Below are 24,704 nucleotides of genomic sequence, written 5' to 3' on the forward strand. Positions count from 1 at the left end.
ATAAGCTTTCTATAAGCAAATCTACAACTGTCCTGGGCTTTAATAACACACGATTTAGTGGTTTAGTTTTATGGCATAATATTTAGTTTGACTGAGTAAGGCAGATCCTTTAATTATTATTATTATAATTATTATCATTGTCGTTTTTGTTGTTGTTTACTTACGTTTAGTAACCGAGAAAAGGCAACGAAGCCAATCTGGTTCAGGAAGTTAAGTGGTTGCGCGCTGGAGCGCGCACCGTGGACGAGGAGAATGTGCGCCTCAGCAGTCTGTGCAGGGCTCAGCTCCTCTCTGCTGTGCGCACTTCGAGCGGTTTAACAAGCAGTCTCCTCCACGAGAGGGATCATCAGCAACTTTTTATATATATATAGGCCTGCTGCAACGCCAAAAGTACAAAGGTTGGTGAAATGCTATTATCCTCCTAGACATTTTAACCACAGGGTTTTTGCTCCTTCTCTACTATTTGGATACAATTTAACAGTCTGAGCACCGCGACAGGGAGGCGGGGTCGTCTGCAAAACTTGTTTTTCCTTTCGCGATCACCAAATATTAATGTTTACTGCTTAACTTATGTTGCTCGCATTTTTTTTTTAGTAGCGCATAATACTAGTTATGCGAGTTATGCTTCGTTTTCATAAGCGACTGGAACATATTATTTTATAGAATCTAAGAAAGACAAAACAACAATCTGAAGACTTTAATTGACCTTTTTAAGTAAGGGGATGTTGACTGAAAGTCTATGAAGTGGTCAAAAGTTGTGACTGCACAGGTCATGATGTGTCCAGAGTGTTTTTTTGTTTGTGTTTTTTTTGTGGTCGGCATGTGTATATCAGGGTACAGGAAGTAAAGGATTAATCAAACAAGTGCTTTAGTCAACACCTTTAGTTGGTCCTTGAGCTCTCCAGAAATATATTTAGACATCTCAGAAAAAATAGAGCACACAGTGCAAAGAAGAACATAATGTACTAAAACACACAAATTTCATCTCCACCAGTCAAATAAGCATCTCTCTTGGCATTATTATTATTATCATTTTGACTTTCTGTACAGGCTCATTATGGGAAACAGGCTCAGCAGAAGGCGAGAAACCCCAGCCAGCACCCATGAAACCGTGGCTGTTGAAGAGAAGACCACAAAGGAGCCAGGAAATGACTCTGCAGTTACACAGACTCACGAAGCCGCCAAAACGGAGGATCTAGATGTGGTGGTGGGAGAGCCAGTGACACCAGTGGCGTGTTTACCCAATGAAGAATGTGTCGCGGAGTTTAAAGAAGCAGAGGCTTCCAGTGCCTCAGCCCTGAAAAATGATACAGAACGAGCACCTGTGGTAAAGGAAGCCCCAGTCCAACCTGAACCTCAGGTCTCAGCCAGCACACCTTCACCTTCAGAACCAGCTGCTGAAGCTGAGCTTGCTCCTGACTCCGAACCAGACATTGAGATAGTCCAGCCCATCTCAGAGCCAGCACCAGCCTCAGTGGAGCATCTGGAGCAGCAGCCGGATCAACTAACACAAGAGTCTCTCCATGAACCGGTTCTTTCTTTGCCCCCTTTGACCAACTCTGGTCCCCCTGATTTCGCGCCCTCCCAAGATCCCATCCCTGTCCCAGTCAATCCAGACGAGCCATTAGTCCTCCCAGCAGGTGAGGAATGCCAAGATGGGGATGAGGCTGCTGGCATTTCCATGCTTGAGCCAGAGAAGCCAGCAGAGGCACATCTGGAAAAGCCGATGGAGGTGGAGGCTGAAGAGAGTTTGGAGAAGCTTGGAAGTGATGTCAACGAGGAAAGCATTAGTGAAACCCCAAAGAACTCGGAGCTGAGAGGAAATGACCTTGGCAGTGACCTCATTCCAAGAGATGTCAATGTCCCTGATGACACTCCCATCACAGACATGAGCACATCTACTGAGCTGATGTGAATCCATCAGAGGATTCATGAAGGAAGTGAAACCCTCTAAATCTAAATTGTGTATGGATCTAAAAACAGTGGTTTGTCTCACCCTAAGTGCCCACATTAATGCTAATAGAGCCTTTTTTTTAATGTTAAATGAACCAAAGGTGCCAAAAAGCAGTGTGTGTGTACATGTGTGTGTTGTGATGGAAAGAAGAGTGACCTAGAATACTTCATTATTAGACAGAGATCTTCATCTGTGAAGATCCAGGCAGAAATTAAATGTGTCTTGTATATATTTGAGCAGTTTTCTTTGTTTAAAAAAATAGCAACAAAAAGAAAAATGAAAAGAAGGTTAATGAAATAAATGTAAAGGACAAAGAATGCAACTTCAGCTGGAAACGGCATATGCATTCCACAATTGGTTACGAGTATCTACTACACATTTATGAATTAACATAGTAATACTTGGCATTTTCAATAATCCACTAATCAGAATGATTGTCATCTTATGTAATTTTAAATAAAATAAATGAATTTTCAATGTCAAGTAGTTGCCTTTGAAAATAAACTGGCATTTACACATCACAATCTTGCTCCCTGTTTTTCAAAAGTATGTTTTATAGTATCTGGTCACACTGAAGATTCTGGGAATGGATTTTTGTGGGGGAGGAAAAATAGGAGATACTCTGGGCATGTTTGACAAACTACTACATGTACGGGGCACTCTGCAAATGGCAATAGAAATCTATGTAGCAAATCCCAGTTCATTTGAGAGGGACTGGAGCTTCTCACTGTCTCGTGGGAGAGAGGACATCAGAGGAGGGGGGAGACTAGGCCACATTCTTTCCAGAGGAAGGAGATTTTCATGGGGCCTGGGTCAAAAGTCTTCAGTGTGACTGCATTTCAGTCCATGAGAAATCTGTTCCTCACATGCCTCCCCTTGCTTTCACTACATTGCTATCCCAAAATCTTGTCTGAGTAGTCAGGACACTGGTATGAGAGGCCACTCCTAAACGCCTTAAAACTTTAATCTACAGTCATGTGGAAAGAAAGCAGACGCTTTTGCAATTCTGTGGTTTAATTTATCAGGTCATAAAAAATAACCTAAAACTGGGTAACCACAACCTCAGATATTACATCATAACAAGCTTAAACCACAATGTAGAAGCAGTGTGTGAAAAGCAGCCGACAGGTGCCGCTAACCAAATACATTTGATTAATTGATTAATTAGCAAATGTTTGCACCTCTATAAAAGCAGAGATTTTGGCAGAGTGCTGGTTTGGAGCATTGCCCGTTTTTTCATGAGTGGAAAACATTTAAGACGGTTTCCAATCTTCCCAGCTGTGGATATCTCCACGTGCACAGTGGTGGAGGGGTAAATATGTGGGCTCAGTTTGCAGCTACGGGATCCGGACACCTTGCAGCCATTAAGTCGACAGTGAACTCCTCTGTACATCAGTCTAGAGTCACATGTAAGGCCATGTATCAGTCTTTTATATCCTCGACAATAATGTGAAAGACTGATAGTCATACAGAAAATGATTACTTCACGTTATTGTTATTAAAGGCGGTTTTACAAGCTACATGGGTGTAGTTAGTTTTTCACATACCACTTCTGCAGTTTAGCTTTTTGTTAAATAAATATAGTGTAATATGTTGTGTTGTTTTTCGTTGTAGGGTGTTGTATTTTTTATTTTTTAGAAATTTTAGAACATGGTAAGGACCGGATGATTTTTTAAAAAATATCCTGATATGCAAAAGCTTAGAATTGAAAGAGGGTGTACTTGCAAATGTAAATAAGCAATAATTTGCGCATTTACTTTGCCAATTCAACAGAAATACAAATCAATGACGGGAAAAGCTTAATGCCAGGGTATACACTATCACCAGTAAAAAATTCCCTTTCACCCTTCCATTATTATATGAGGTCTCAAACTATTACAGCCTACGCCCCAGGGCATGGAAAATGGGGAAGAACCATGATTTTAGCAACACACTGATGAGTCCCCACAGAATGGGAGAGGCACTCTAGACAATGATCTCAGTCAAGCTAAGCTTTAAAGGACACATTTTGCAGACTGAGCTGCTTCTTGAGGCACACTGGGAAAGATAAGCAGTTTGATTTGCACTGTGATTCCTGTCATACCAGAGGCTTTCAGCTCAATAAACAAAAGTGCTTGACCTGAGTCCCCTCTCCCCTTGTTGATTTCCTGTCTGTGAACTGAAGCACAAAAACAAAGAAAGCAGGACTTGGCATTTGCTTCTGTGATGCTCTATGTCAAGGCCTTAACAGGGTCTAAGCAAAAGAAGCAATCAGACATAATCTAAATAGTCTTGTTTTACCTGAAAACTTTATGGAAAACAACTCTGGTTAATAACTGGTGAAACAGACACCACTTTCTTTAATATGCATATGAAATAACAAGAGTCATTTTAATGACCAGATTATATCCAAACTGCCATACAGTAAATCTGACCTGGACTAAAAACAGCTATGATACAGAAAAATAAATATGTGGAAAACTATACTTATACTGACTATCTGAACACACTGTTCAAAGGCCAGTTAGTCTGATAGACGGTTATGCGGTACAATATATAGTAATTATTCAATAGGTGCTTTTGCATCGCTTAAATCTACCTTTTAATATCAATTTAATTCGGGCACAATTCATTCTCAAAGAAATGAACATAAACCATGAACGAATAATCACAAATAAATAACATCTACAGCTATATTTTCATTTTCAAACCATAACTCAAACAGGTTTGAGACAATATTGCATTGAAACCACAAATCACTAAAATTAGTACACCAGGTATAATATAACTATAAGGAATATATACTGCTGGAGATCATAAAAAAATTATTGAAATGTTTTTTGACGTGAGAATGAAGGCCTCACAGGTAAATCCAGTCAGCTGATCAACAAATCCTAGGTTGAACAAGGATCAAGAATCTGCATGGCTGGCATCGTGGGCCTTACGTTTCTGAAGGCAAAAAGACAAATGAAGCTAATTAAAGTCTGTGTAGTTTAGCGGTTCTGGTGGCATTCAAAAGTTTGAGCACCCCGTAGTCTATAACGGACACTTACATAATTCAAAAGGTTTGAAAGATCAACTTAATGGTGAAACACAATAAGACCGATAAAACAAAAACCTTTGAACCTATGGCCAGTAGGATTACATTTCTAGTCAGATTTAGTAGACACGGGAGTGGTGGTGCACTGCAGCAACATCTGCACAAATATGACCTCATGAAAGAGTCATAAGAAAACCTCGCCTGTCTCCTGAAGAGGTTATTCATTGAGAGAATTCTGCAAATAAACATCATCAGAAGAGATGTATATGCAGGTTCATGAGAGATTCCGTCTGAAGGAGAGGCTTTTAAGGGAAAAAACTTCGGGTGAGTAAAAAACACATTTATGAAATTGGCCAAATTAGGTCTTCCTGAACACCAACCATGCAAGATGATGAAATTTGTTTTGGGCATTTTTTTAATGAATGGGGAAAAAGTAATTTACTCAAAATAATTTTTAAAAAGTATGAAATTAACTTTGTGCATTTTGGAAATTATGTCATCCATTTAGAGTTTGGAAATTAGTACCACTGTGCTCAAAACTTCTAAGGCCACTGTAACTTGTAAAACACTTAATTTAAGGATTTTACCATTAGTCGCCTGTACTTCTTGGCCAAGTCAACATTGGTGCGCCCAGGCTGGAAGGGATATGACCACAAGATTAAGTTCCAAGAGAAGCCATACGTCTTTACTCCAGACAGCAGGTAGCCCACCTCCTCACAACTGAAGTCCTTTCTCTTCCTTTTCTAAGAGTATTGATGCCAAAAAAGTAAGAAAAGTAAACAAAGACAGCCAGAGACATGCGCATACATGTGGGCATGTATGCATATGCACACTTTCATCAGTTTGCCACACCTCTCAGTGCTTAGTAACTTTTAAAGCATTTTCTATCAAAAATTGGCCTGGTTACTGAAGCCATGGTTAATTGCATATAAAATAAAGAAAGAGGAAAAATGTTTTCAAAACATCTGTTTTTTTTTTCTTATTTTTTCCATTTGCTCATTCTGAAAACAATCTAGCCAAGTTGCCTGTAACCAGCATCCACAGACCACACTGGTTTCAGCCCATTAATAGCTGCATTTTGCAAAGCATGTTATTCACATTTAAAATGATTTCAACACATCTCGATGAGCAATGGTAATTTGTTCATTCTTAACGGGATTTTTTTGTCATCTGTTTGTGCCCAAGTTCAATTATCTTCGCTTTCTGATGGGCTGTCCCTATTGCAAAATAATGCAAGCACCAATAACAGAAAGCACTGTCAGGGATAAAAGGCGCTTTGGTAAACTAAAACTCTACTGTGTGTATCTGGCCTTTATCTTCAATTATTGTTATAACTACGATGCAATACTGATTATGACAATACAGCTTTTTCTCGACATCCAAAAACATATCTGATAGAAAACTTACAGTGGAACTGTGATCTATGCCAATCTTCAGCTGATTGTTATGGTGACCACTCCTCCCTCCCATCTCAATATCTGAAACACAGCACGTGAAAGCATGTTTACCAAGGATGCACTGATTTATTAGTTAAATATAAACATCACTGATATTCAGTTTGTATACAGCCATCAGCAAATACAATGACATTAAATGATAACAGAGGTCAGTGGATTTCTTTTGTGTGTCACCAACGTTGCTTCTAGTTTCATATATTTGTGTAGCTGAATTTCAGTAAATTCGCTGACAGTGTGTTTAAATTACATTTAAAGTTATTGTTAAAAGTGGAGATGCTTTTCCCCTCCTCCAACAAAAGGTGAGAAAACAATCAGTACTGCAAATCTTCTCTGCACCTCTACTGGAAAAGACAAAGTTTTACAACTCCTGTTTTATCATTATATATTCAATTGCCCCAGATTTAATATGCAAGACAATTTCTCTTTTTGCCTAGGACTGATTTTATAGTAGTACTAAGCTGTAGTAAAAAAAGATGAAGACAGAGCAGGAGGGGCGGTATTATAGTTTAACATGCTGAAAAATGGATGGCAGTGGAAAAATCTAAGGAAGAATGGACTCAGAGTAAGCGCTGGAGCTGAGATGGAAAAAAACAACAGTAAATCTCAGTGTGACAGCACAGAGAGAATGCACTATGAAACAGTGCCCCTGCTTTGCAACACTACTGCAATTCTTGGGCTACACAACCTTTGAGATGATGCAAACTTGCAAACTGAAAAAACACTGCAATCCCTCTAGTTTCACTACAGCGTCACTGGCAAGACACAAAAGCATCCGCCTTAATCTCTCACAGTGTTACACAGGGTGTGAAACAGCTTAATGCAGCTGTGCTGCTTTGAACCAGCTCCGGCCTGTACTGTGAGAACACTGGCTGCAGTTCAACATTCCCTCTACTGTTTGGTTTGTCTGCTGCCAGGAACACATTGCAGAGAACAGCTCCCACCACAGGCTCTCAATCATAACATTCACACAGTTAAATAGTCAGCTGTAAATACCCCTATCTGATGTTGCATATCTATCTTCAGGAGGATTCTCCCTTTTTAGGAGGGCCAAGAGAGGAGTGATGGGATCTATGTTGCTGATTATGGCAGAAATGCAGGACTACAGTAAATAATTAAACTGCTGCTTTGTGAAAACATCTCATACCAGTTCTGTTATGAGAGGCGAATGTTGTCTTTTTAGCTCTTCTTTGTAGTGGAACCAATGTGACGCCTAAAAAGAAAAAGACAACCAAATGAATTTACAAATTATACATATAGATGTCCTACGCCTAAAACACAGCAGCTCGCAACTGCTCAATTTCTTTATCTTTCCGGGCATTCCTGCTGCTTTCTATTATCTTGAATTTGTTTCTATGTTCCTATCGCTGTATCACATAATTTTGTGACATTAACCATCCCACACACCATAGAATTTATACCGAAAACTAAACTGTAATGCTAATCCTCGGTGGTGGTAAAAAACATGTAAAGTAAAACCAAAAGTTAGAAGGGTCATTCTGCATTATTTGCCATTGCTCTTGCAGTTATTACTTGATGCAACAAAAATGGAGAAACTATTGCTTCAAAGTTGTTGCCTCATCTGAAAATCTTCTCAGTGCATGTCTACTGCTGCTACCATAAAGCAATGTTGCCCCCCCACTTTCCCCAATAATTATTTATTATTGTTATATATTATTATTATTCCCTTACAGGATAACTGCTAGGATAAGGTGTGACAGTACAAACTCTTTGCTTTGGGGACACATGCCTATGCACGCATGCATTCCCCCTGTCACCACTCCTATTGTCACAAAGTGCTTGCTCATAGTGAGTCATCTGATTGTTGGGCCTTTCTCTGTATTATTGTAAGTTCCTTAACTTACAACAGCAGTCCCCAACCCCCGGGCCTCGGACCGGTACTGGTCCATGAGTCGTTTGGTACCGGGCCGCGAGAGTTGAGGCTCAGGTGTGAAATGTATGGTTTTCAGGGTTTTTATCGGTTTTCAGCGTTATTTTGTTATCATTTTTATCGTTAACTCGGTTTTCCTGGGTCTTTTCACGTGTGTTATGAATAAATCTTCTTTTTTTCGGTACCGGTACTAGTTTTGTATTTATCCGCGACACCTTAAAGGCCGGTCCGTGAAAATATTGTTGGGCATAAACCGGTCCGTGGCGCAATAAAGGTTGGGGACAGCTGCCTTACAATATAAAGCACCTTGAGGTGACTATTAACATCTTTTATGTTTGTCAATTCATATTTTGGCAAATGCCCTCACAATCAATCCATAACTGCATGCTCTTGCTGGTACTGGACCAATGGTGACACATTAAAAGCTGTCATGTTTGTCAGTTAATGTGTAACTATATTTCTCACCCCAAAGCTCAAAATGTGTTCAGGGTCTGTGGTGGAAAAAAATAAGGAAAAACAACAACATACATTTTACTCAGTGCTGTTATATCAGCAGTAGGTATATTAAACCTCGGAAACTGAGACTTGTGAGTTGAATTGATTTCTACAGAACAAACAGAGTACATAATAATAGAAGGTTACAGTTTAAACTGTGGCTTCTGAGAAGACTGCTATGGAGTTTGAGGAATCATGGGGCACCTGGTTTCCAGGCCAGGTGTGAATGAAATAATTTTCAGTCTCAGTCTGTTTAGCTGAGAGTGCTGCACATTAGCAGCACCATTCTCACACTGGCACAAATGGACTAGTGATGGGTCGTTCGCGAACGAAATGGCTCTTAGAGCCGACTCTTTGAAGTGAACGACGCGAGCCGGCTCCTTATTGGGAGCCGTGAGGTTTTTTTTTTTTCTTTCTTTCTCTCACCCTCTCTCTCGCCCTTTTTTCCGCTAAACTCCGCAAGCGCGGCCTGTACTTTGCGCTGGGCAGAGGGGGGAGGGGCGTTAGTTACACTCGCAGCAGCACAGGAACAGAGCCAGAGAGAAAGAGAGCGAGGGACAACAACGTCACATTAGAAAGGTATAGTAATCATCTACTATTTTCAGTTGCAGATGATAAAGGATTCAGAAATCATGCAGGCCCATATGACAGAGAATGTGCATCTTCTTTTTGTTTTAATATTTTAATTTATATCTAATTATGTTGTGGTTTGCAGTGTTTTATGTTGTTTCACGTTAAATTTGTTTAAAAGGAAAAGGCTGAAAATTTAAATAGTTAAAAGTTTAAAATGTAAATAGTTGTTTTTTTGTATTATATGATTTATTTATTACATTTTATGTGGAGTGAATAAATAAAGTATATTTATGGTGGCCCTTAGAGACAAAGCACGTACAAACTCCAAAACACGTAAAAACTCCAAAACGCGTAAAAACTCAGACGCACTTACAAACTCCAAAACACGTAAAAACTCAGAAGCACGTACAAACTCCAAAACACGTAAAAACTAAGAAGCACGTACAAACTCAGAATCACGTACAAAAGACAACAGAAGTGCTCCAGGATGCTGGGCGCAGTGTTGAGCTTTTGTTACCTAGTGGCTACACAAGCCAGGAAGTATCAACAACTGGATTTGGTGTGTGGTAGTAACAGGTAAATGAATTTTTTTTTAATTATTTGAATAAATATGAGTGCTTGTCTATAAATACACAAACAATACACACATGCTTTCAATTGTGTAATTTAAGGGATCTAGGTAGCTCTGTTTTGGAAGTTCAGTTAATGCTAGAAATGTGTTTTGGAGTTTGTACGTGCTTTTTGGAGTTTGTATATGCTTTAGAGTTTGTACGTGCTTTGTCTCTAGGGGCCATACATAAACATATATAAATAAAACCACTTTTTTACATTAGTAATTCCTTTTCTGCATAATTTTATATTATTGTTAATGATTAAATAATTAAAGCAACAAAACAACCTGAAGAGCCGGTTCGGAGCTGAAAGAGCCGGCTCTTTTTAGTGAGCCGAGCCGAAAGAGCCGGATCTCTAAAAAGAGCCGGAAATCCCATCACTAAAATGGACCCCACAGTGAATAACACAGTTGGGAAACACTGCGTGTTGTCCAGGCACACTTTTGTGTTAATGTGTTCACCTTTACCAGGTGACTGGTGCCAAGTATGTGGCAAAAGCTCCTTTTTGTACTTGCACTGGTGCATTTCTGATACAAAATAATTACCACTAAGGGTTCAAAATAGCTCGTGTATTAGATTTACAAAAACTCATTTGCAACAGTGCTTTCAGGTGTTTGTGGTAAATTTCTTACCATTGTGCTTTCTCCATCGGTGTTCAGGCAGAGTGTTCTTGTTAATTACCTTTCCTTCACCTTCAGAAGGTCCTACAGTGGAGTAGAAAGTCATTTTATTAGCAACACATGGCAACAATTTTACATTTAAGCATTTTTTATTTCAACTTAACCCTGTAAGACCCAACCCATCAAAAATAGCCAGAAAATTCAGATTTTTTGGAACTGAGATGTTTATTAACCATTTTTTTTGCTATATCATGTTGGGTATGGAATGTTTTTATTATATATTAATTATATTTTTTTGTATCATATTTGATACAGTGGGCGTTTTTGACACATTCTTGTTAACAACAATGTCAATTTTAGACAAAAAAAATTTGTTTTGTCCATAAGTATTGATCAACAAGTATTGATCATGTTGATGAGATAAAGGTGTCAGAAACTCATGTATTAAATATGATACAAAGGGATTAAAAAGAAAAACGTTCACACAATGACAATAAAATACTGTTCAAAAGTAAAGTAAAGCTCCACCCATGCATTTCAGTTCTTCTCTCACACTAACAGTGAAGAGTGCCTGCAAGACAATGCAAGACTACCAATGCAAGAAATGAATAAGAAAACTTCAGAGATTATGTGGGCATTACTCAACCATTAAATGTGGTTAGCTGAAATCACATATGCTGCCACTAATTCAACCCTGTCTAAGAGACAAAGAATCTCAGTGTGTGATTTACAGAGAGCAGATTACCCAATGACAAACGTCTATCAAAGTGCAAACAATTGCACCCTTTGTGGTCACTGAGGAAAACTTTTGTCAATTTTTCTGCTGAACTTTGAGCTAATTGAGTGATAAAGCAGGTAGTGCATCACCTTCTGAACCAAACATGTTGAAAACTCTGTCTATCCATTAGCAGCAAGGCCTTTAAAGGAAACTAACAATAATTAGTATTTTTTAGTATTTTTTAATAAAACAACAAAAAAAATGCAAATCTAGGAGCTATAGGAACTATTAGTGTTAACTGTAAATACACAGAAATCCAGTGATAAACTGGATTTCTGTGCATATGGAGAATCTTCTTACCAGTCCAGTTTTTGCAGGTTTGTTGTGGCTCTGCTGTTGAATATCTCTCAGCCTCAGCGGGATCCTGGTGCTCCTTCTCAAACACGAGCCTGCAGTGATGCATTCTGAAGTGCTTGGTGGCCTCTCTGAGAACCTTGTGCCTGTCACAGCTTTGGTGGCAAGAGCTTTGGAGAGACTCAAAAGTGTGACTGGTCACTTCCTCAAAAGGTAACACACAGGCTATGTGGAGAAAGAAGGACATGGGATTTATACTTCTGTTTAAATCCTTCTGTAAACCATGTTTATGTCATAACCACAAATACTCCACACCATAACCTACACTATAACCTGATGTCAACCTCCCCAAAAATGTAACTGAATGTTACAGCCCACAATCAGTGACTGAGCTCTTCACTACAGTTGCCTTTCCAGTTACTCCTTCGTTGCAGTTTTTGAAGGGATCGAGCTGCTTTATGATGCAGTCCCCAGGATACCAGAAGCAAGAAACAAATGTACTTTTTAGGCCCCAGTCACACATGCCTAGTGACCATTTGGTGACCATCAGGAGCAAGTGGAGGCTGTGAAATAAATCTCTTCTTTCTCGCAGGTCTACAGATGGGCCATTGGGAAAAGTGTGTATACTTCTTTGCAACAAATTTCACACTAGTGATGCCAGTGGGTCCCATATGCCTGTTTGACTGAGGCCTACCTGTACATTTAACCAGAACTTTAAATGTATGGTCCTACTTTAATACGTCATAACTATTTTGAAATGAGGCTTATTAAGAGAGACACTCGTGTTTGCAAAGATATAGAGAAGTAAAGGCTGTCGAACACTGTCCTTGTTTAAACTCTGCCTTAGATAATACAAAATTAATAGGATTTCTGTGCTATTTCCTACCTGCACAACGACTATAAGGGACTGGGGCTTTGAGCACGTTCTTCATATCAGCATGCTGTAACTCTAAACATAAAACACATTTAGGAAAACATCACATACTATACACTTACTGAAAATGTCAAAGTCCTTTTCATTGAAAATCCAAGTGTAAGACACAGGAGGCAAGTAAACACACACACACAAATCAGTCTGATACAAAAAAGGTCAGGCAGAGACTTGTGCAGATTGCATAAAAAGGCAAAATCCAAACACCAGGAACACGTTAAAAAAACATTCACACAGGTATTAACTGAGTAAAAGAATGCCAGTAAGCTCAGGTATCAGACAACATCAATCTAGAGATTAAATGTTGGGAAGATATGTGTATATATTGAGGGAGTGATTTGCAGAGTGCAAACAGGTGAGTTAACTGGGGGAACCAGGTGAGGAAGTCAAGGCAGTCTGAGCATATAGCTAAATACTGTAATTCTAGTGCCTGGAAGTGAAAATAAGTGATACTGTGTCTCTTACCTTCAATACACTTAATCTCGCTTGGTTTTGTGTACCTCACTGGAAATAGTGGCTTAAACCGCTGACTAAAAAAAAATAAATCTTATCATTCACCCTCATTTTTTTTTTCTGATAAATAACAAACGCAGAGCAACTCCACTAACCTGTTTGCCTCAAGTTGCTTACTGGCTCCCTCTAGTGGCAGGACATGAGAAGACATGAGCGCTCCAGTACCTTTGCACATTGAACACCTGACGTCACCTTCACTGGTTTCTTTGTGAGAACTTAACCCGGAGGTCAATTCCTTGTTTTCACCATTATTCCCCCTCTCAGTTATGTTTCTGGGGACAGTTTCAACACCCTCATTTTGTGGTATGCGCAGTGGCAGAATTAAAGCTGGTAGAGAGATTTGGTCTCGCCCCTCATGTGAATTTGGTAGACCTGTGTCTTCCTGCTTACCCTCGACATCCTGAAGATCAACATAAGTACACATCATGAGTCACCATGATATGATCTGGTCAGACTTGGCAAATACATGTGTCTAATGCATGTTTAACTTTCACCCTTCTCTTCTCTAGCAGGTTAATCCTGTGTAGCATTTCTCTGGCTGAACTCCTGATCTCCTCAATGTGTTTAGGGGCTTCCACATTTTCAGCCTGTTTTGTTATCGGATCACCCACTCCTGAGCACATAGCTTTATAGAAAAGGCAAATACTGCAGATCATTATGAAAGCAGATTCTTATGTTTTGCATACTATATACATGCCAGTTATCTTAAATGTAAGACAGAGGCAAATAATGCAAATAAAATGTATATAAGATAGACTGCTGTGATACACAGTAACTTAAAAGCTAAACAGAGATATCAAAGTGACTGTGACATGTGAAAATACATAGAAATACAGAATTATTGGAAAATAAAACTGCTTTGACTTACTGGCCTTTTTGCAAGTTTGCAATATGAATGTAGCAGCCCTCCTAACCTCCTCACTTGAATCCTCTGTGAGTAAAGTTATGATAATGGGGAGCCCTCCACACCATATCAGCTGGGACTGGTGCTTCTCTATAGAACCAAATAAGCACAGTGCAATTGTGAAATGCATGGACAGTGTGTTATGATCTTTAAAAAAGGAACACTGTGCTCTCAATATGTGCATTATGCAAGATATCATAGTTAAGATATAAATTGGAATATATATTTTAAGCAGAAAAAAAAAATAGTGCAGTCGCACCAGAGGCCTCAGTGCAGTAACCAAGGCTTAGTAAAATAGGAAGCCTGTCTTCTGGGTCCAAGTGTGGACTAGCCAGCAAAGAGAAAAGGTGTAAGACCACGTCATACTGCGCCAGACCTGAAGCCAGAGAAGCTACAAAGAAGAGATTGTAAATAAAGGAGATACTTTGGTTATTCAGTTGTGGATTTAGGGTGCATGTGTATGTGTTCGTGAGCAGTTCGCACAGTTATCAGTGATGCAAGCTGACAGAGTCTTGGATATAATGACAGAAAGCTGGCAAGACAATAAGCTCGTATCTGCAGCAGAAGCTAGACGACCCAGGGTAAGAGCGAGAGTTTCTAATCCCCCACAGGCAGAAAAACTCTCCTGAACACAGGCTGCCAAAAGAAAGAAGTGAAGAACATTTAATCATTTGCATTTCAGGATCAAATAAGATGTTTTACATTTCAAAAAAACAAAAACATAGTTTCAGCACTTACAGTTGTGGGCCACTGTCATTGCTATGAATGTGCATATTGGCTGAAAAATTTCAGTCTGTGGAAAAGTAAGCTGCTGAAGCCAGATTTTAATCACAGGAAACGCTGCCACACAAATACGCTGACCCTCCTCTGCAATACAAAAGAAAGAAATAACAGAGCAAAAAAAACAGCTTTTGTGCTTACCCCAAATAAACATTTAATTGAGTACTGAAAATTGTTGCCACTATAGCAAGCAAATCTGTATTTTACATTTCACCTTATCTGAACAAGACAGAAAAAATACAAATCTCCTGTTACCATTCTGAGGGTTGTTTACACATCCACAAAGAGCACTAGACACAGATGTCCAAAGCTGGTAAGTTTGAGTAGCATTAGCTGCTCGGAAAGTGGCTTCTGTGGAGATGGGGAAAGTGGCCCTGCAAAATATATACCATTTACCTTACATGGACTCAAATGAGTGTTTTTATTGATGTTGTTTTCCTTTCTTTGTAACTACAAGTGGTGTGATTAAAAATTATCTTTGGTCAAAAGAGATTTCAGCAGTGAGAAATACCTGAAGAGATTCAGTAGAACGTCCAGGCAGCCACTGGTCTGAGCCAAAGTCTGTCCTAATTCTACAATAAAACAAAGTCAGACAAAGGTTGCAAACATTATCATGCTCTCAGAACTAAAAAAGATTCATGCTATATTTTGCTCTAGTTATATGGAATAAATTTAATGAGCTTGCAAATAAACCAGACCATATAGAGTAAAGTGACTGATAAACATGCAGATAAATGTGTGATCCAGTCCTGTAGCTTAAACTTATTCTGTCTTTTTAGAATTTGATCTTACTGTTGTTGGCTACCAGCACAAGCAGCAAATAAACAGAGAGTCGCTTCTGTTTCAGCGGGATGTCCTCTTTCATTAGACAATCAGCAAAGTCTGCAAATGTCTCCTTTTTGCACAGAGAATTCTTGCAGTAGACTAACAAAATGAAAGACAAATTATATGTTGTTAAAATTTAAAACTATAATTTATTTTAAAACAGTTTACACTTAATAGACACTTAATAAATACCACATATCACACAAACACATATTACACACATAAAGCACAAGTTGGATATCAATTGAGGACCACAGAGCTGCCTTTAATTTCTGGGGGAAAAGAAAAAGGTATTTCTTCCCTCCGATGCTTGATTCTCCCATCATGAGGATGTTCCGTAATTATCGGAAGATTCCAGAAACTGCATCCTTAAAAAAATAATCCTCCCTGAACTTAGATTGGACAAATATCAGACGTGCCTACCGTTGGCCTCTGCCAGTGTGCCAAGTGTAAAGACAGCAGTCTCCTTAACATCTGGATGAACAAAGCTGGATTTGGAGAGGTTGTACACAAATGCCACACCTCCCATTTCTCTTAGCAGGTCCACATTATCCTCTGAAATATTCCCAATTTAAAGTGAGACGGTCATCAGTTACCATGTCAAGACCTTATGCTATATAAATATCTCACTAAATACATGTATTCATATGACAGGTGTGTTCGGGTTCAGTTCAAGTTGAAAGTACGTTTATGTCATTGACTGTTCATTATTACCTCTCTTTTCGCAGATTGAATGAATAGTGAGAAGGGCTTGTTTCTGTAAATCGGGGCATTTCATCTGAAACTTGAGACACTCCAGCAGCAAACTGAGATCTGTCTTAATAGCTGAAAACGGAAGAATGTAATATAGCCAGTCAGGGATACATTTGTCCTTCCACAAATACATGAAAGAGCCTGAGGAGTAAACTGAAATTACACTTACTATTGCGCCGGTTGCTGCAAATCTTAGTCTTATCCATGTCAATGTTTAATTGAAGTGTTTAACAAAAACACTGGCAAATGTCATTAGTGTCTGGATAGCTCCAAATTACGGGAACATCATATCTTATTTCCCATATTTGTTCAGTTAGGTGAACTTTATAATACTACCATTTTCAGAAATTATGCTTGCTAACTAGCTAGCTATAGCTAAACTAGCCAAAAGTTAGCTAAAGCCTAATATCTAAACTAAGTAATTGTGCTCAGTCAAACCACAATTTGTTTATTGTCACCCTAATGTCCTAACTTTAAATACACTCCCAAACCGTCACGGAAAAAAGGTTCGAGTATCTTACTGCGATATCAGCAATATTATACGTTACCAGAGATATTTAATAGAAAGAAAGTGACGACGAAACTTTACATTGCACGTTACCATAGAAACGGACTAGCCTAGCCGCTACTACTACTACCCATAACGCAGCCCCTGAATTGGGACACAGTTATGGATGATGCTACAATATGCGGATAACTTCTTAAAGATGATCAATATAATGTTCAGAGAAAAATGGTTGACAACATCCGTTCAACGCCAAAAACCAACTGCAGCATAAACAAGGAGGTCACTGCGGTCACTGAGGGAAGTTGACTGAAATGGACAAAAAAGAAAGAAATTACAAAATTTGATTGATTTGCAAATTTGTAGTTGAAACGGGTAGTTTGCCACTTGAGCCTCTATGTTGTAGGAATTAATAAAATAATTTAATTTTTCATTGTGAGGTGTATGTGAGGCGGCTGAACACAGGAAGGAGAAAAGGACATATCGATTGGTTAGGAATTGGTTACAAGAAAGACTGTATCTTTAGGAAAAACAGGAATTGTGAGAAAGATAACACAACTTTTTGTTCTCCCAAATGCGTTGAAAGAGCCAAGAAGAGGTGGACAGAAAAATAAATTTAAAGATAAATGATTGTTTTTACATTAAAATCTATGCCTCAAACAGTCACTATGAAAAATGTCTGAACCTTTTCGTCGAGATTATTTTATTGACGGCCTATAACACATACAAACAACAGAAACAGATCCAAAGTGCTTAAGAAGCAGACACACATTGCAGGTCTCGAAAGAAAACCCAGTTTCAAAATATATATAATATATAATAGATGTATTTTCAAAATACATATAAAGCTGTGTGTTTTGTTATAGTCACTAATTATTGTGGGAAGTAAATGATCGATTGTGTAATGGATCGACAACAAAAATTTGCAGTAGAGGTAAGAAAAGAGGAAGCATGCACCCCACTAAGCTCTACATCTACTACAGCAGAGCGCGATAACTGCTACGTCAGACGTTTCAGCACGTGACCGTCCTGTTATGATTTTGAGTAGTGACTCAATGGACATCGATTCACTCGAAGTTTTACGAAGTTTGTACGTATTTGGCTGTTCAGTTGACTTGACATATATCTTAAGCCGCTGTATGTGTGGAAGTTTAGCTAGGTACAGGCTACTGGGTAACGCTAGTACGGTGTGGTTTTTAACCAAATGTTAGCGCAAGCTAGCCAGCTAGCAAGCTAACTTTACATGCCATGTTGACAGCTCAGTGGTACGTGGCGGACTTGCACGTAATGTACTTAAATGTCAGAAGATGCCACTTGGAAGTGGTGTGTACCAAACGTATCATGTTGTTAATCTGAAACTGTTTGATCTATGGAGCATGTAAAATGATACCAGCTTACGCTAGCCATTTAATTATCGCCAGGAACACCGTAGCATCACCATACACATAAGCAAATGTATAACATTTTTATTTTTTTCATCCTTGAGCTAGGCATAAAGGTGATTAGGCTGCAGCACAGCCTGCCTAGAGTGTCGCAACAGCGATGTATGGACGTGTGTACGCCAGCATCCTGCAACGAGCATCAAACTCACTCACGCTTTATTCTGGTGCTCAATTCCAGGTTTGTCTGCTTTTATTTTATTCTTTCTTCTAAATCAAAGGCGGGTCTAACAGAAAAGCTTTAGGAACCACTGCCCTAATGTATATTTATTCCCATTTCTTCCTCAGAATGCACACGCTGTAGCAATTTGCTGTTCTCAGTCTCACTTACCCCACTGCTACTTCTCATCCTGGGGTCCATCCAATGGTGATGAATCTGGGAATTTGTCTAAAAGCCAGCGACACCTCTCAACTCATCAGGATTTGGACTTTCAGCAAAGCAGAGTACAGATCAACAGTATTCTTAGATCCAATGAACAAGTAAGGGATAGCACACAGTCTTACCCAGCAGATACTTTAAACTTATTAATTAATGAAAATACAACAAAGACAGAATATTGTGCTAATTTTTTACTAAATACCAGCGATATGCATCAAAAATATTGTGTTTACCATTATGCCTATCACCTCTTCTTTTAGCAAAACTCTGAAAGTGTTTGGGAACTGAGAAATTTACTCACATATTTTGACTGGGTAACAATCTTTAGCACTCTATCATGAGCTGGCCATTGTACAATGTGCAGAAGAAGTATGCACTAAACACTAGTTTTTACTTTTTATTCATTTATTGCATTTTGTTGTCAGCATCCTGAATGCTTGCCTCAGTTGGGTTGAAAAGAGTTCAGTAATTTTCTTCGCCATTTTCTTTCAAAAACCTTTTTCAGTTTGAATGTGAATATTGACGAACTCTAGTTAAGTGTCTTCATTTTAAGTTCATATTTTTTATGTAACTGTTTTGGTAAATAGCTAAAGTAACACAAACCATATCTCTGTTTCAGTCTGTGAGTGTCCCAGAGTTTGATGGCAGGGGACTAAGTGTTGTGAGGAAGTTTGAGAGCAACCAGCTAGCTGCTAACACTCCTAATGAGGACCGTCGCAGTGCAGCCACCTGCTTACAGGCATGCAGTTTTTTCCCCCTTGCTATAGTGAAATCTGTGTTTTTTCACTTGTTTCTTGTAAAATCAAATTTTATGTTTCTCTGTCTTCTCCAGTCAAAGGGCATGCTCTTTGGAGTGTTTGATGGCCACGGGGGTTGGGCGTGTGCTCAGGCCGTTAGTGAGCGGCTGCTGTACTATATAGCAGCTGCAATGATGCAAAGGCACAGCCTGGAAGAACTCGAAAAATGCATGGAGCACAGCAGACCTATTCCTCCCATCCTGCAGTGGTATAAACATCATACAGATTTTAATTATCGTGAATCTGCTTCCCTGTACATCGACAACCTCAGAGTCTTCTGGCAAGAATTACTGGACAGTGAGGAACACGAGTCAGGCATGAGGTAAATGCAAATAAGTCTTCTTTTCAGCAAAGACTGGGAGGAATTATTATTTAGCTTGTTTTATTGTTTCAAACCTAGTCCTTGATAGATGTAACAAATGGTCTAAAATTATACAAATGTCAACACTTTGACCCAGCTTTTAAAGCATTATCCAGTTTTTGTGTGTGTGACTCAGAGGCTGTGGAGGGATGGATGCTGTGGTAGTGATAGAAGGTTTGAGTGGGGTTTAATAATACAGTTTAAAATGGGCTATATGCTTATTAAAGGCAACAGGTGGGTGTGAAATAATACAAGCACAACAAGAAATAAAAAGTTTATTGATAGGATGGCAACTAACCTAAGCTGCAAACATGTGTCTAGACGTATATGTATTTTCCACACATTTGATAGATTTTTTAGTTTTGTCATTTCCCTCGATTACTTTTACATTTTTATGCTATTTTTTGCTTTCAAGCGGCCTTTAAAATACATAACACAAAGTGAAAGGAAAAACGTGAATTATCTGCAGTGATTGGATTTGTTGGCTCTGTTATGCTTTGAAAGTTATTTTGCTGGCATGATTTGATTCCACGTCTGAGTGAACACCTTCACTGTAACATGAAACACTTTTATATTAATGTGAGTGGTCTCTTTTATGATGAGAGTGCACACATCTAAAGGGCAATAGGGGTCACTCTATGGATTGATGAGTATGAAAATGATCGAAATCATATTCTACTACTGAATACTAGTAGGAAATGTTAGACTGAGGTGACTGTAGTGCTCTTAAGTACCAACATCTAACCACTATATAGGGAAAATATTTTTAAAGAATGACATCATCCCTGTAGTAGCCTTACAGAAAATTGAAAATCAATATCAGGATGCACTGAAGCCATTTCAGCATCAAACACTTTACTAATACGTGTTGATTTATGTCTTAACTTGTCAGTTGTCTGTGTATGCAGAATAGCACAAAACAGAAAGCCTGTTTTCTTTAGTCCTCAGGATGCTCTGGATTATGCTTTCAAACGGCTTGATGCTGATATCTCTCTGGAGGCTCAAGTTCCTCTATCCAATGACCTAATGAGAAGTACAGCCATTCAGGTAATAAGATACAGCAGTCTTCGGTCTCTAGTGTGTTTTAAGTTCATACAAGGTTGATACACATGCATTATCTGTCCAGGTTGCATTTGCCGGGTGCACTGCTTGTGTGGCCCATGTTGGCATGGATGGCATCCACGTGGCGAACACCGGTGATTGTCGAGCAGTATTAGGGGTGCAAAATGAAGATGGCTCATGGAGCGCTTTACCTCTTTCTCGAGACCATAACTCACAGAACCAGGCTGAGGTGGAACGCATCAAAGCCCAACATCCACCTTCAGAGAGTGACACAGTGGTTACAGATGACAGGCTGCTGGGGGTGGGTTTTTGTCGCCACATGCAACAGATCACAAATTTGTTTGCCATTCGGTTTAGAGAATGAGTCATTGGTTCAATTCTTTATCTTTCTGTCAGGTCCTAATGCCACTCCGTGCATTTGGTGATGTGAGATTTAAATGGAGCCATGAGCTGCAGCAAAGTATTTTAGCCAGCCTGGAATCTGGAGTAGACCTTGACTCTCTTAATCTGTATCAGTACACTCCGCCTAACTATCTAACACCGCCGTACCTGGACGTGTCACCTGAGATCACTTATCATAAACTGAGACCCCAGGACCGCTTCCTGATCCTCGGTACTGACGGCTTATGGGATGAACTAGGGAGTGAGGAGGCAGTACGGCTCATTGGAGAGCACCTGAGTGGAATTCACCTACAGGTTTGTATGGAGTAACTACTTCACAACATGCAACTTTTAGATACAGCACTTTATTTAGACTTTATCCTGCAATCTTGACCTGAAAAAACCAAAAAGGCTTCTAACCGATCTTTTTGTTTTTTTTCTTCCAGGCTCCAGTTTCTCAGTCTGAGAGAAAGCTGAAGTTGGGTCAGATGCATGAACTCTTGCTGAAACGCCAGGCCCGTGCCTCCCCGGCTCTAGATACAAACGCTGCCACACACCTCATCCGACATGCTCTCGGCACTGGGGACTATGGAGAACTATCCCAGGAGAGGCTGGCGTCAATGCTTGCTTTGCCGGAGGATCTAGCGCGAATGTACAGAGATGATATCACAGTTACTGTGGTGTATCTGAACTATGACCTGGCTAGATCTCACCACAACTAATGGACAGAGAGAAACAATTACGAGAATTGGGCTATTCAGATTAGGACTGTAACAGTAAGTATTAACGAGACCCTTGATCTTTAGAAAATGAACTATTGAGATCATATTAACTATACAGATATGATAATATAATAACTAGTCATGTAGTTTATTGTTTTATACACTTTTTATATAGTTTTGGTTACAAACAATGCCTATCTACACTCTTATAACTAGTGCAATTTGTCTAAAAAAACAGAAAAATAATAAAGTCAACGATTCTTGGAGAATTGTACTGATAACATTTTTTTTTTTTTTGTAAATATTCTGTATCTATGTTAATAATACAGTTTTATTGTGAATTCTTTTGGCCATGACAGTCAGTTAACATTTTCTAAAGGTTGTCACAGTTACAGCTTGCTATATAGACTGATTGATCTTAAAAGAAAATGACAGTTTTCAGTGTTTACTTACAGTTAGCCTGAACAGACAAACGCAAAAATAATCATCAGTCTGGAACCGTTCAGTTTAGTTCACAACACATTGTGAACCGATGCAGGTCAAAATACCTCCGGATCAAACTGTAGAACTACAACGAAATGCGGCACAGTCCCGAGTGACCAAAAATATAAACACACTGCAGCTCGTACTTTTCCGCATATCTGACAATCAGTTGGCCCACACATGCTAAGCCTGCTCAATGTCTTTGGAATAGAGGGTGGCCATCCATATGCTTTCTACAGAAACATCAGCACTCCAATTTATCTGGTTCTTAGGAAAAGTTCAGTTACCAATTCATAGTTGCAGCATTTAATGGGTCACAAATACAGTTTTTGTTTGGAAAAAGTCCTTCAGTGTATTTTTGATGTGAAATAATGGTACCTCTCACTTCTATTGATTTTCTTATTGTGCTTTTGTTTTTCCATTTAGTCTTTTTTTTTTTCCATGTCCCTGTTTGTGTAAGCTGTGAAGTATCTTTTAATGAAGTTTAAATGTTTATTGTAATCGTGTTTTTATGTTTTTATGTTTCCATTCCATTTACTGTAAAATGAAGCTAATATTACATTGAACAGATTTTTTTTTCTGTCAGAAACATTTGGATTAAAAGAAGTTACCAGGGGACATTTAAATATTGTAAAGCATAGTTTTAATGTCCTTTTGCCTAAACCTGGAAAGTAGATAAGTGGGGTCAGGAGTTTTCAAAATAAACTCTGCTTGTCATGGGAGCCTGTCTCTTCTCAAACGTGTTTTCTAAACATGTGTGTGACATATTAGAGGAAAAAAGTTAGTCTGTAATCAGCCTGATGGTCGTACAAACATAAGTGAAGTTATTTTAATTGATGCTGCTAGTGCCTCACATTTTTCTGCTGGTCTCTCACTTACAATTGTAGAGAATATGAACAAATTCAACTTTAAAAAAAAAACCTCAAGCCTTTTTTGAAATGTGAAGTTGGAAACCCACATGTGTAAACTCCCTCACCTGCAGGTCTGACGTATTCTTAATTCCAGTTTAACTCCTTCCTGTGGAAATCAGCTACTCAGCGTGTGAAGAAAGTGAAATGCTAAACACAAATACTGTAGCCGGTGGCAGTTAAAGAAGGCAGTCACAGACAGTTGTTAGGAAAATTACTGCACTGATGGACGTTTAAAAGGGAAAAACACTAAAAGACCCGTTAGTAAACATAAGTAAACTTGGCCATTTGACATTGGACTGTAGGGTTTCTATACTTGATGATTTCAAGTATAGAACAGGGTCTTGTGGGTGCTCTTTTTGCTGTATCAAATCCACGTGAGTGTTTTTTGTTTCTCTCGCTGCTTTTCGAGATGTCTCAAATGACCTCATGGCCCTTAACACTTAGGTTTTTATTTATATTTGTATAATATGTGCATCTTTATATGCAATCTTTTCACTTTTAAAATGTCTTAGTTTTTTGCATATTTGTCAAACCTACATGTTTCACATCACTGAACAAAATAGCATTTTGTTTTTCCTGAGATATATTTGTTTAATATTTACATTTGTTTGATGTTCTGAAACATCTAACTGAGACAAATATGAAAAAAAAAGACATCAGAAAGAGGGTAAATACTTTTTTGCAGGACTGTTTATTTAGTAGCATTATTGGCAGTATTGGCTTTACAAGGTTTGATTTATTTTGTTTGTTTGTTTTCTAAACCACTCAGGTTTGAAATGATACACACAAGCTCACTAGTATCTGGTTAAATGTCCTTTAGTGATGGGATTTCCGGCTCTTTTTAGAGATCTGGCTCTTTCGGCTCGGCTCACTAAAAAGAGCCGGCTCTTTCAGCTCCGAACCGGCTCTTCAGGTTGTTTTGTTGCTTTAATTATTTAATCATTAACAATAATATAAAATTATGCAGAAAAGGAATTACTAATGTAAAAAAGTGGTTTTATTTATATATGTTTATGTATGGCCCCTAGAGACAAAGCACGTACAAACTCTAAAGCATATACAAACTCCAAAAAGCACGTACAAACTCCAAAACACATTTCTAGCATTAACTGAACTTCCAAAACAGAGCTACCTAGATCCCTTAAATTACACAATTGAAAGCATGTGTGTATTGTTTGTGTATTTATAGACAAGCACTCATATTTATTCAAATAATTTAAAAAAAATTCATTTACCTGTTACTACCACACACCAAATCCAGTTGTTGAT

At 38.7% G+C, this 24,704-nt stretch overlaps 3 protein-coding genes across 3 annotated transcripts; 2 read left to right on the forward strand and 1 right to left on the reverse strand.

Moving 5' to 3' along the window:
- Nucleotides 1-229: 229 nt before the first annotated feature.
- Nucleotides 230-2,478, forward strand: LOC102796060 (uncharacterized). The gene is made up of 2 exons (XM_006789459.2): nucleotides 230-398; nucleotides 1,051-2,478. Exon 2 carries the CDS (start codon nucleotides 1,058-1,060, stop codon nucleotides 1,913-1,915), a length of 858 nt encoding a protein of 285 aa, XP_006789522.1. The 5' UTR covers nucleotides 230-398; nucleotides 1,051-1,057; the 3' UTR covers nucleotides 1,916-2,478.
- A 1,784-nt stretch (nucleotides 2,479-4,262) lies between these two features.
- On the reverse strand, nucleotides 4,263-17,286 carry terb1 (telomere repeat binding bouquet formation protein 1). The gene is made up of 20 exons (XM_006789458.3): nucleotides 16,565-17,286; nucleotides 16,357-16,467; nucleotides 16,066-16,197; nucleotides 15,610-15,741; nucleotides 15,329-15,389; nucleotides 15,073-15,191; nucleotides 14,776-14,904; nucleotides 14,521-14,673; nucleotides 14,297-14,428; nucleotides 14,002-14,127; nucleotides 13,628-13,758; nucleotides 13,229-13,533; nucleotides 13,086-13,150; nucleotides 12,576-12,638; nucleotides 11,696-11,914; nucleotides 10,630-10,701; nucleotides 7,575-7,640; nucleotides 6,381-6,451; nucleotides 5,561-5,716; nucleotides 4,263-4,882 (listed from the first exon to the last, which is right to left on the reverse strand). Exons 1-20 carry the CDS (start codon nucleotides 16,599-16,601, stop codon nucleotides 4,844-4,846), a joined length of 2,319 nt encoding a protein of 772 aa, XP_006789521.2. The 5' UTR covers nucleotides 16,602-17,286; the 3' UTR covers nucleotides 4,263-4,843.
- Nucleotides 17,287-17,856: 570 nt separating this feature from the next.
- On the forward strand, nucleotides 17,857-23,252 carry pdp2 (putative pyruvate dehydrogenase phosphatase isoenzyme 2). The gene is made up of 9 exons (XM_006789456.3): nucleotides 17,857-17,990; nucleotides 18,391-18,520; nucleotides 18,628-18,819; nucleotides 19,338-19,457; nucleotides 19,551-19,837; nucleotides 20,818-20,923; nucleotides 21,003-21,239; nucleotides 21,335-21,634; nucleotides 21,766-23,252. Exons 2-9 carry the CDS (start codon nucleotides 18,443-18,445, stop codon nucleotides 22,039-22,041), a joined length of 1,596 nt encoding a protein of 531 aa, XP_006789519.2. The 5' UTR covers nucleotides 17,857-17,990; nucleotides 18,391-18,442; the 3' UTR covers nucleotides 22,042-23,252.
- Nucleotides 23,253-24,704: the final 1,452 nt, after the last annotated feature.

This window comes from Neolamprologus brichardi, chromosome 7, assembly GCF_056152115.1.
Source record: "Neolamprologus brichardi isolate AB-2024 chromosome 7, ASM5615211v1, whole genome shotgun sequence".
NCBI classification, from domain to species: Eukaryota; Metazoa; Chordata; class Actinopteri; order Cichliformes; family Cichlidae; genus Neolamprologus; species Neolamprologus brichardi.